Here is a 12,723-nt window from a genome sequence, read left to right on the forward strand (position 1 = left end):
TTCTCTCTCTTCTTTTTTTTGTCCCTCGATAGTGAGTTTAGACCTTGACTTAATTAATGCTCAGCTTAATTTAAGACTAAAGTCTAGCTTAAGTTAAGTATAAGGTCTATCTAACTTATTCAATAAGCGATTCAAGGAGATACATGTCAAATTGATCGGTTTCACCCAATGTAAAATGCAAGTCAACCTTTACGAGTAGGCTTAGGCAAAAGCTCGATTAAATTTTGAAAACGAAGTTGCATGAATACTCATTGCACCAAGAACTTGATCTTAAGTATGACAACTATCGCTTGAAAGATAACACATCTAACGTGTGCTATCAAGCACACCTCGTTGCGCAGCTACCAGCCTGTTGATGTTTAAAGTAGCTTCCACCAAAAGCCAGCTACCTGACCGCAAAGAACAGAAGGGCTGTCAACTGACTGAACCTGACTTACCCACCAAGTGCATTTAACCCAAGGTCCAAAGTTTGTTTAACCTAGCAAGAACTGAAAATAAAAATTAAAAATCCCATCTAAATAGGAGTTGACCCATTGACCCATGTGGATCCAGCTCAGTGACAGCTCAAAACTTTGTTAGACTGCCCTCATAATAAAAGGCTTACCACTGAAAAAAAAAATAGTGAATAGGATCGTATGGGAAAGCTGGATGGTTAGGTCACACTATCAAAAAAAGAATCTTGTGATCGAATCCCACGGGGATATTCACCAGCTTGTATATTGAAAAAACAAAAAAGAAAAGAAAAGAAAAAGGAAACCACCATTCTGCATGCACCTAACAGCAGCCATCAACACAACCCAATATCCCATAAAAAGACAGAAAAGCAGCTCAGAAAGTCAATTCTGATTGAAAGAAACCCCAGGAAAAATACTTCATTGACACAAATCATCTTTCCAAGTAATCAATGCAGCAGATCTTAACAATGGGGTCACCAATCTTGCAACCGATGCCCACTGGGATCCTTCAGGAACAGCAGCCCTCCCAAATGAGCACAGTTGGCCTGTAATTTCACGTGTAAACATTTCGATGTATTGTAATGGCCTTCAGAAAAATGCAGAGAGCAAAACCAGAAAACAGCAGTATTTTCTTACGGCACACGAAGATTAACATGGAAAGCCCCGAACGTTACAAGTACCTGGTTACACATACCTTGCCTAATCATTCTAATATGGCTTCCAATTTAGCCATGTGAATGAGTTTCCAGTAACTATTAATCTTATATGAAGATAGGCATTAGTAACATGAAGTCTACTTAAAAACTTTCAAGAAAGTACTCGTGTAATCCCTTCAGTGAAGAAAATAAATTAGTCATTGAAAGATAAAATCCAAGAATCCTTGGAACATCTGCAACAGCACACCTCAAAATTTACTGAGATAAACTGCAAATCCTCGAAATTCCAACCAAACTCTACATGCTAGCAAGAGACAAGTTCACCCCCAGGACATCACAAACTAACGAAGCAAATCCATTGTGGAGAGAACTGACGTACAGCTAGACCAGATGGAATACTTAGATTAAGTTAACATTTTGTGCCACCTACGAACTATCTGCTTTCAATGCATGGGAGGACGAGGAGAACGAGGCCTCACTGGCGTCTTAGACGGGCTCACCCTGCACAGAATTTGTTAATATTGAGAAAATTAGTGAGGATTAGATAGATAGGAAGAAGCATCTGGTTGACCTATTCGTAGGGGTGGGCAACCAGACCGGGCCGGCCCGCTAATGGACCGGGCCAGGCTTCAGGCCGCAGGCCAAGCCGAGCCGGACCGGACCTGTGTCGGCCTGGTTCGGGCAGGCCAGGCCAAAAGCCCGGCATGTGGCAGGCTGGGCCGGGCCGCCCGGCATGTGGCAGGCTGGGCCGGGCCGCCCGGCCCATTGCCCAACTCTACCTATTCGTAGTTAATACCTTATAGGCAAGGAGCCCAAGATGGCACCGCTACAGTTCAATGCATTGATAGCACTTTCTGCCTGCAAGAGAAAATCCCACAAGTCATTAGTCTCCAAAAATTAAAATTAACAAATAATCCTTCAACTATAGGAAATTAGGCTCTATGACTAACTGATAAATGAAACAGATTCATAGATTTTCCAGATACAAGACTTTGTTAGCAGGTCACATTCAAAAGATAAGAAAAGCTTCCCGAATAGTTGAAATTAGCAAGTGGAAGAAATTAACCAAGCTCTCATGAATCCATTTCATCACAATGGAGTCCCATTATTTGCAAAATTGCTTGATGCATAACTTTTTGGAATATTGGCAGATCCCAAAGATTGTTTAAATTGCTTTGTCTAGGAGGATTGACTATAACACATCCATGGCAGTCAAGGGAAGAAACAAAATCATGAACAAAATGCTTCTGGACAAGTTTATTTTGCTTTTCAACTTTTACGCGGCAGGTATATCAGGAAGATGTGAAACAAAAACAAGCTAACATCCAAAGCTTCACGACAACTACATCCTAGATGGGATAAGGCGTGATAATGATAACCTAGTCAAGAATGACAACAGTGATGTCTAGATGATTCTTCTAAACTTGAAGCAAAGAGGTGGATGTATATGTTAGGAAATGAAACATCCTGGCAAATGCTGCATGGTGCGATCAAGTGATGCCTGTGTACAACGAAAGGAAACAGGTAGATTTGCATAACATGTTACTTCAAGAACATCACACAGGAATGTGGAAATCAGAGTTAACATGGACTATAGAAATATAAGTTTCTGAGCACATGATTCTTCTAAACTTGAACAAAAGAGTTCGATGTACAAGAAAAGAAACATCCTGGTAAATTCAGACTTGTGAAAACAAATGCCCAGTGCTCACATGGTCAGATCAAGTTATGCCTGTGTGCAACAAAGGGGAATCAAATAGACTTTCATAATGTTATTTCAAGAATCACAGGGACATGGATGGCGGTTACCGTGGAGTATGGTAACATAAGTTTCTGAGCTCATGCACCTGTATGGTGGGATCAAGTTCAAGAAGCATGCATGACATAGAGGTCTAAAATGGATCTCAACTAAGGTAAGGGGATTAGGGAACTAAAACAGAGTCCAGTGACATAAGTTTGTCAGTTCATCTGTCCATAGGGTAGAAACAACTATCGCGACACAAACACAAAGGTGAATACTGGCCTCAACATGGAAGAAAAGAGACCATGGGAGAAAATGAAAGAGTTGGAGGATCTCAAGCCTCAGAAATATAACCAAAATTCATTACTCGTAATTCAGAGTCTCAAACTTTCAGTAGCTCAAACTGGTAGTATACTAGCAAATTAGCTTCCCAATAAAATAATCCTAGACAAGCTAAGCCCAAGTACAGTTCTATGAGATAACACAAGCACATGAAGATGGTGATATGTAAGATAACCAAAAATAGAAGGCTCCTGCCAAGGGATGAGATTGGGCTCAAATTCATATCCTGCTCCTAGAAGTTGTTCATTCAAGACATGTTCCAAGGGTATTTCTTTGTGGACTGCATAGTCCGATTAAAATAGAAGCGAAGAAATAAAAAACAATCCTCTGTTGACTCCACTAAGGTGCTAGCTATGTCACATAGGTGCGGGTGCGGGTGCGGGTGCGGGTGCGGATGCGGATGCGGATGCGGATGCGGATGCGGCGATGCGACACTTTAAAAAAACTTGGGTGCGGGGAGGATATATATATAATTTTTAACAGTTTTAAGTTAACACTATGTATTTGTGTGCATTTATGTATTTATATATAATATAGATAAAAATGGACTTGATTAGGGTTAACTGAATCTACTTTTGGATAGAAATGGACCTCAGTGTGGTTGACTTCACCTAAACAAAGGAAGTTGTGTCCAAGTGTCGCACCCGCCTGGGTGCGGGTGCGGTGCCCTGTTAGAAGAGTCCGTATGACATAGGGCGCTAGTAAAGGTAGCTTGATATGGAAAATAATACCATAGAAAATGCAAAGTAGCTGCATTGGTCAAACTTAAATAGAATAAGGATAGAAGAAGAAAGAAAAGTTCAAGGCAACTTTTAAGTTGATAAGCATCTGGAAGCCACATGTCACCATCTGAACCATTCCCATGGGAGAGGATACAAATTTTCAGGTTCCATAGGCATCAATAGCTTTGAAGGAAACGTCAAAAATAAGGTCATAATAGATAAAAATTGCAATTTTTATGGTGATGCAAAAACAGATTCTGGACAATTAACATGAAGGCCAGTCTACCATATCCAACTATTTAAACTTTTTCTTTGAACAAGTGTTTACATGAAAAATCACAAGCAGAATGAGCAAAGCAACTTTCCTCGAGGAACAGAGTTAATACTAAGATTAGTTTGAACTTTGATCATATGGCAAAGTGAGGTTTCTGATTCTGCTCCACTCGCCGGAGGACAAAGTTCATTCTGTATGATTCTATATATGATATTTTCATTGTAGTTGCTTCAAGAAATGATGTATACCCCTCAAAATAAAGGGTTGCATTCTATCACAATTGTTAGCAAAAGGAAGTGGAGCACCTTTCAGCATGCTAACATCATACACACAAAATATCTATAAAAAATAAACATAAGAGAAATACAAGAGATAACTTGAGAATATCTGTTGAAATCAAAATGCAAAATTAAAACAAAACATGATATTTTAGTTCCTGTCACTTTGCCTGCTTTCTTTCTTTCACCTTGTATCAGTTGGTTTCCCTTTTTGTTAATATAAAATTACCTGAAGTTGTCACATTATCATTAAACTTTATTCTTTTTTTCTCAATATTATAATAAAAAGTGAAGGCCAGTGATGATTTTGCCTTTGGAACTGATAATGATCTTAGTTGTCAAAGGCAAAGCCTAGCCGGCGTCTGGGCAGACTAGGCACAGCCCCACCGCTTGGGCTTTTGGGTTTGGGCGGTGGGGGGCCTTCTTACTGCCTAGCTTGCTTAGGTGCCGCCTAGGCAAAGGATAGTTGTCCCCTTTTTTTAACTTTGTTGACCAGGTTTGGACTAATCCAAACCTGGTCAACAGTGTCAAGCAGAAGCATAAAAGGGGAAGGGCGTTGCATCTCTCTCTCTCTCTCTCCCTGTTTGCCCAATAGTTGGCAAACTCGTGACTCGGGCTCAGATCGCCCAACCCTTGACTCGCGAGTCCGTGGGTTGACTCGGTGACTTGGATGAGTTATGACTCTATATTTTATAGTATAAGAGCATGAATAAGGCATGAAAATAACTAAACTTCAAGTTGTAATATGTCAACGGTTAAGCTACAAAAACATATAACTATACATGATCATTAACATCTTTCATTGAACAATATTAGATCATTCATAACAAGTGACTTTGTATAAGAATTGTGCATAAAATCATAAAAAGAATGATAAAAAGTTTATAATAGGCATTAAGATCAGCAACCTGAATCGCTGACCCATTTGGGGTCCGATCCGAGCCAATTTGGGTGATTTCCGAGTCGACTCGCCGGGTTCGTCAAGTATGGTTTGCTCTCTCTATCCCTCTCTCAGTTTGTTGCAATTTTTTTTTCTCCCTTTTTTCCTTTTTTTTTCTTCTTCTCTTCTTCCTCCTCTGAACTCTCGCCCTCCTCCCTTTGTTTTCTTCTTCTTCTCTTTTTCCCCATTTTTTTCTTTTTTTCCTTTATTTCTTTTCTTTTTTCCTTTTTTTCTTCTTCCTGTTTTTCCGTTTTGGTTTATGTTTTTCAGTTTTATATATATATATATATATATATATATATATATATATATATATATATATATATATATATATATGTGTGTGTGTGTGTGTGTGATTCATATATAATTTGTTTGACTGTTTATTAGTTATGTTTTTTAGTTATATTTCGGGTTGACTGTTTATATATTTGTGTATGTGTGACTGTGTGTAATTCATATATAATCTGTTTGACTGTTTCTGAGTTATATTTTTTAGTTATATTTCTGGTTGACTGTTTCCGAGTATATCTATGTGAGTGTGCGTAATTCATATATAATTTGTTTTTTTATCTTTTTCACAGTTCACAATTCACACACACACACCACAGTTGGCGAACCCGGCCCCAACTGGGTCACGATTCAAGACTGCCGATCCAACCCATTAAATATATTTTTTATCATGTATTTTATTATTTTAATGCATAATTCTTATATAAAGTCACTTGTTATGAAGAATCTAATATTGTTCAATGAAAAAAGTTAATAATCATGTATAATTATATGTTTTTGTAACTTATCTATAGACATATTAGATTAAAGTTTAGTTATTTTCATGTCTTAGACATGTGCTTACACTATAAAATACAGAGTCCTGACTCATCCGAGTCAACCTGCTGCCTCGGTGACCCAGTAGGGGTCCGATCCGAGCCTGAGTCACAAGTTTGCCAACTATGACACACACACACACACACACACACACACACACACACACACACACACACACACACACACATATATATTTTTTCTCACACATGCACGTATTAATTGATTTACAGTGTTTAACGACATGAGTTTTGTCTATTGCTTATTGTTGATTGGTTTTATGTTGTATACATATTATTTTAACAGTAGACCTGTTAATTTTTTTCATTGTTAGTTTCCAACCTAGATAGGTGGTAGACTGGTAGTAATCTTAATTCCTAGGACCTCCCAACAAAAAGGGATCCTTGTCTATGCCAAATTTTCAACCTTTTCTGTTACCTGCCTCAGTGAGGCTCATATCCCATGTTGACCTTTTTTTTCATCCCTTCATTGACTCCACCCTCGTGCCCCAGTCATGACCCTCACCTAATCCTTGTGAATCTCTGTCTCATTACTTTGCCGACCTCTCTTCATCCGTATCTGCCCTACCAGTTCATCTTTCCATTTGTGGTGGTGTTCTGGGTACATTGACCTCAAATTGCACTAACAAGTTAACTGAACATGGGACCTCTGGTTGTCCTAATGTAACACCTGGTTAGTGGCCTGCTTTACATCCACGGTATGTAACACAGACTCTTCTAACAGGCCACCACACCCACACCCACACCCACACCCATGCGGGTGCGACACTTGGACACGGCTTCCTTTGTGTTTGGTAAAGTCAACGATACTGAGGTCCATTTCTGTCCAAAAGTAGATTTAGTAAACCCTAACTAAGTCTAATTTTATTTATATTATATATATATATATAAATACATAAATGCATACACATATACGTATTGTTAACTTAAAACTGTTAATATATATATACCCTCTCCGCACACAAGCTTGTTTAAAGTGCCGCATCCGCATTCACACCCGCACCTATGTGACATTGCATCAACCTAATTTAATATCATGATGCTTTTGAACTGTTAAGACATGTGAACTTTCAAAAGCACCAATTGGCACCCATCAGCTACAAATATCACAAGCCTTAGAGAACCCGTGCATTCTCCTCATAGTATATATCAGGAACAATAGTAAATATTTCTCTCAAGAATAGTTATGATCGTCATTGAGCATTTACCTTCATCTACATCATTATCTTAGTTGTCAAAGGCGGTAGGTGGAGCCTAAACGGTGAGCCCCCAAAAAAGCTAGGCAGATCAGGGTTACCGAAAGCGCCATAGGGCATGGGGAAGCATGCTTCCGAAACGTGCTGGGAAGCGTGCTTTCCAATTTAGGGTCCCTTCTTTTTTCATTTTTTTTGTGTTTTGATTTTTATTTATTTATTTTATTTTTTCTCTTTTTTCGCTTCTGGGTCGCTTCTAAGACATCCCGTGCTTTTCACTTCCTAAAATTTTGAAAGTGTCTCGCTTCCGGCTTCCGCTTTCCCGACTGGCAACTCTGAGGCAAACTATTCGGTGCCTCAATTAAAAAGATAAAAAAAAATACGCAGACCTTCCACATTTGACAATCCAATCAAAGAAACCTTAAATGGCAGGAGTAGGTGCGCAACAGAAATTCTACTGCAGCTGTATTCAAAACAGTCTCACAGGAATACATCTCCGCCTATGCAAAAGAGAAAAACACTACAAAAAAAGGGAACCTACAGCAAAGTGAAACACAGAAAATACCAAACTTACGCAGAATAATACTGAAGAGAGCCTGAAGTCTTGTGAAGCTTCTACAAGGACCTCTTTTGGAGAGCTAACAAACCACACATAAGAATCAGCGTGAAAAAGTATCTAGTTTAACTAAATCGCTCACCACAACTCAGGGCATAAGAACTACTAGCTCCCAAAGATACATCAATATCAGCCTTCAATGAATCCATATACATGCCATCACTCATAGAGCGAATACAGACATAACAAATCACCAAAAGTGTGAACTAAAACCAAAAACATCTTCGCCACCATCTACATAGAAGACTCACTCCTTTCTACAGATTCATCTTATCAACCATCCAATAGATCACTTCTCATGCTTCCAAGCAAATCATCTCCTCATGCTTGTTTGAATGTAAAAATCAAGCTGCCGACAGATAAATATGAAAAAGTGATGATAATCATCACCATTATCGTCATCACTTGTAAGTTGTAAAAACAATAAAGTTTTGCCATAACTTTATCAATTTTACCTTTAATATGGACCAGATGAAGATGAGAAATACACCAAAATGAAAAATTAAGCAACCTTTTTCAACATAGTGATTAGAAAAGAAAGGCAGAAATTTACAAGCCTTGCAATGTCAAGAAATACCATGTGGTGGTCACTGTTGCAATCCAGGCTCCAGAAGGAGCCTTACACATATAAGCGTTTATGCATTATTAGCGGTTGAAAAGACCAAATGGCTTTATTGCCCACATTGAACATAAAATATCAGTAAGTTTTCCATGAACATATTTCATGTAATATTGTGCATATAGTTTACTTAGTTTACAGGCAATCATGCACATGCATGCACACATACACCTGCAGATGCATGTGTGCAAGCACGCACACATGCACACTTGTTCACACATAGAAGCACTCCAGAATATTTAAAAAAAAAAGGATTCAGCTAGGTCACTTTGGCATGAAGTAGAATCAGAAATTATTTGTCTCTGTAACATAGACTACAATTGTATAATATAAGTTTTAGCTGCATTTTCTTAAACAAGCAATGGAATATAGTATTATGCAATTGCAAGGTGGCTTTTCTGGACAAGTATTGTTTTATGTGAAACAAAACCTAGTTTAAGGACCAACAAGTTAAGAATAATATCATTAAATAAAGATCATCATCATCATCATCATCATCATCGGACCAACACTATGTGAGATCAATCAAGGAAAAGCACATCAGCAAACAATTAACACTTACCAGCACAAACTCAACAAAAGCAATACGTGTTGAATGATGGTAATCTCCCAACAGTCTCAGCCGATAAACCTAACCGTAGGATATCAGGTTTAGTTTCTTTGTAAATCAAATACATCAACTAAGAGCAAAACTTTAAGGCTCTGATGAAACCAACAAGCTCTAACCTCTCCACATAGTGTCTCAAAAAAAAGTTTAACATCTGTTTGTGAAACCTGTAACAGTAAACAAGGAATTAGCAAGAGTTTATAACTTCATGGATGAAACAACAATGTGATATGTTCCAACTCCACCTTTTTATCAATATTTGTACAATAAATAGTCCTTGCACACATCTCACGTTCATCTTCAGTCTGCACAAAAATATGATGGTTAGCTGTCAGAAATTAACAAGCTAATGCAGTTGATTTTAACAGTGTAAAGTAGAAGATAAACCAAATATAATTAGTTTTACAGACTAAACACCGCACAGGAAAATGTCTTCTCACCCTTGGCAAAAAAGTTGGATTAACAGGTGCAATTGCCGTTTTTGAGGGAAGCACCCTCACTGGGTAGTATCCAAGCACAGTACCAGCAAGGCTTAAAGCAGCCTTTGCACCTTCTGAAATCCCGTCAATCCATGAGGGGAAAAGGAAAACGGAAGCATCTGAATCAGAATAAGCCCAACCATGATGATAAAGTAAAATTCACCTTATGTCCAATCAAATTTTTACCTTCATCAAAAAACTCTATAAAAGCAAAACGAAGAACCGAATTTGGATCACCACATACACGACAGTCAACGACCTTCAGTGAAAAGACAGTCAGCTTTCAAGGGAAAAGGAAATACCACCATGCAATTTTGGAAACTATGAAACAGGCTAGAGGAAAACAATGACCAAAATGCGAGTAATATATAAAAAAATCGATTGCATAAGCCTCACATGTCCACAATGGCTAAAGAGAGCTGCAAGTTGCTCCTCCGTGACCTAGACAAACATCAAGAATGAAGACTATCATGAGGGCTCGGCATATTCATAAAAACAAACGCAAATACCTATTGCTTTAACTAAATATGCCCAACGACGCAAATAAAATAGAAGCCAAGAAAACACCAAGAAGAGATAACTAAAATCAGTAAGCACTGGACAAAGAAGGTGATCACTCCTATCACAACTCACACCAAAGATGATTTCACAATCATTTCTCTTTTATCGTTCAACACCACTATTGTTACTGTTACAGATGTATGTGGTGGATTACAGAAACTATAAATAAAAAGCAAGCCTACAAGATGAAACGGTTGAATAATAGTGGAAGCGTACAAAAAAATCCTACAGAGACGAGATAAAACTGTAAACACCAGAATAGGTAAATGAACAAATTCCGGTACCCATTTTGCTAAAGGCACAACAAGAAATAAAATCAAATAAAAAAATAAGTTTTCAAGAACGTCAATCAAGCCGGCGTAGAATTACCTGCTGATCAATATCAGAAACGTATACTGTTCTCCGAATAATGTCTTCCCTCTGAGCCATACTCGTCCGACTGTTCATCCGCCGCTTTCCTTGATTATAATTACCCTTCTTCTGAACATTTTTGAAGCAAGTATTAGTCACAAAATTTTCTCAAAAAAAATGCCCAAAAATAATTTCCCTCCCTTTTTTTTTAACAATTAAAGGAATCAAATCGGTTCTCTTCCCCCACCCTTCTATGGTTTCCATTTCCGCCGTCATTGTTTTGCAGCACAAGATTGTTCGTGAAGGGGACGCCCGACCCTGGAACAAACTCCTCCGCCATCGGATTGAGTTTCGACAGAAGATCCTCGAGCTCCTTCATATCCCGCTTAAACCCAACACCACCACCAACCTCCCCATTCTCGTGCAACTCGAGACCATTAGATCGATGCTGATGTCCGGCCACGAGCGCCCCGTTCTGTAACCCCTGCATCCCATTTTTCGGCACCACCTCCGCCTTTGCCGCCGCCGGCTTATGGTTGCCGAGCACCTGCGGCAGGGATGCCTGGGATGACGGCCTCTGCTGCAATTGCTGCACCTTCAACCTGAGGTCCCCATTATGCAGCTGCACATGCCCTTGCTGGCCCAAATTGGGGAAATGCTTAACCTTCGCCTGCTCGCCATCATTCATCGGCGACGAAGACTCCGAAGCAGCCGTCTCGAACCTGTTCGCCGGGACCTCCTCCCCAAAGTTCTGGCCCGCCGACGACGAACCGGCGCTCATCCCCAAACCGACGCCCGCATTCTCCACCACGGCCATGGCCTCCAAGCGATCGATCGCCTGCTTTATTCCTCTCCCTCCAAACTCTCTCTACTCCCTCACCACTTCGTCGATCAGCACATTTTTCGACGATAGAAATACACTCTGACACAGAGGCAGAGAGAGTAAGTAAGAGAGAACAAGAAAAATTTCGACTTAACCACGGAGAAACGAAGAAGGAAGAGAAAAGGATCAGTCTTTCTTAGCGATCCGGGAGGACATGGATCGTCTTCTTCAGGAATTACCTCACGCAGATTCAGAGAGAGAGGAGAATTAGAGCACAACTCTCTTCTTCTCCCTCTTCCCCCCCGCTCCACTCTATATATATGGAGAGAGAGAGAGAGAGAGAGGAATCGGTCACAGTTTTTTTTTTTTGATATTTGCCTAAGTACAGGTTAAATAGTGTCCGTCTACGTATTAAATTTGAGGTAGCCGGTAAGGGTAGCTTACTAAAGGCACGCTCACTAAACTAGTCACATGTATAATCTCAATGGCAATCGAACACGGAACATCTGAGCATGAACAGACAGGATTGCAAGTCAACTAAACCATACGAGTAACTCTTGTGGTAATCGGTTATGGGCAGCAGTGTCTCCGGGTCACTGCTGTCTGTGCCCCCATGCCGCTGCCACAAACGCCGCATGCACGGGACACCTAAACCACGACATCCAGCAAGACACTTTTTAGGTGTCCCACACCATTCCATCCCTGCTCTTGGAATAATAGTATCCAGAACACCTAAGACAAAATCTAAAAAAGGGAAAAACAAAAAAAGAAAGAAATGCTCGAGACAAAAACTTGATTCGTTCAAGACACCTCTGCTCCTAGCAAGAAGTGCCCAAATGGACTGTTCTACATAGTCGTCTACGCAATCAAATATCCAAATGAGCAGACCTATCACGGTGCCGATTGGGGAGCATTAAACCAACAAGTCATGAAAGTCGGATCGGACCTTGGGGGTCTTATGATAAAAGTGAAAGCTCAAACAAAGTGGTTATCTTTAAATCACCACTTCTATGGATGGTGTCCACTAGGGATGGCAGTGGACCGGGGGAAAGCAGGGCCCCGCCCCGCCCCGCCTCGCCCCGTTTGGACCGGGGATGAAGGGTATGAAACGGGGATGGAGGCAGGGACGAAGGTTAAAATCCATCCCCGTCTGGGGGTGGAGGCGGGGATAGACGTGCACTTTTCCCCGCCCTGCCCCATCCCTGCCACGATCCCCGCCCCGAC

General features: G+C 40.1%; 1 protein-coding gene across 3 annotated transcripts; it reads right to left on the reverse strand.

Annotated features, from left to right (window-relative positions):
* Window positions 1-1,286: 1,286 nt before the first annotated feature.
* On the reverse strand, window positions 1,287-11,840 carry LOC149829578 (polyadenylate-binding protein-interacting protein 12-like). Of its 3 annotated transcripts, XM_090016024.1 has the most exons (11): window positions 11,739-11,840; window positions 10,924-11,598; window positions 10,695-10,805; window positions 10,161-10,205; window positions 9,951-10,023; window positions 9,726-9,838; window positions 9,531-9,590; window positions 9,405-9,452; window positions 9,241-9,309; window positions 1,908-1,969; window positions 1,287-1,612 (listed from the first exon to the last, which is right to left on the reverse strand). In XM_090016024.1, the coding sequence occupies exons 2-11, from the start codon at window positions 11,491-11,493 to the stop codon at window positions 1,555-1,557; spliced, it is 1,209 nt and encodes a 402-aa protein (XP_089872150.1). In that variant the 5' UTR covers window positions 11,494-11,598; window positions 11,739-11,840; the 3' UTR covers window positions 1,287-1,554. The 3 variants fall into 3 exon arrangements, with proteins under 3 accessions (XP_089872150.1, XP_089872152.1, XP_089872151.1); XM_090016025.1 differs by lacking the exons at window positions 1,287-1,612; window positions 1,908-1,969 and adding an exon at window positions 8,166-8,408; XM_090016026.1 differs by lacking the exons at window positions 9,726-9,838; window positions 9,951-10,023; window positions 10,161-10,205.
* Window positions 11,841-12,723: the final 883 nt, after the last annotated feature.

Source organism: Nuphar pumila, chromosome 8 (genome assembly GCF_984573655.1).
Source record: "Nuphar pumila chromosome 8, dmNupPumi1.hap1.1, whole genome shotgun sequence".
Taxonomy (NCBI): Eukaryota; Viridiplantae; Streptophyta; class Magnoliopsida; order Nymphaeales; family Nymphaeaceae; genus Nuphar; species Nuphar pumila.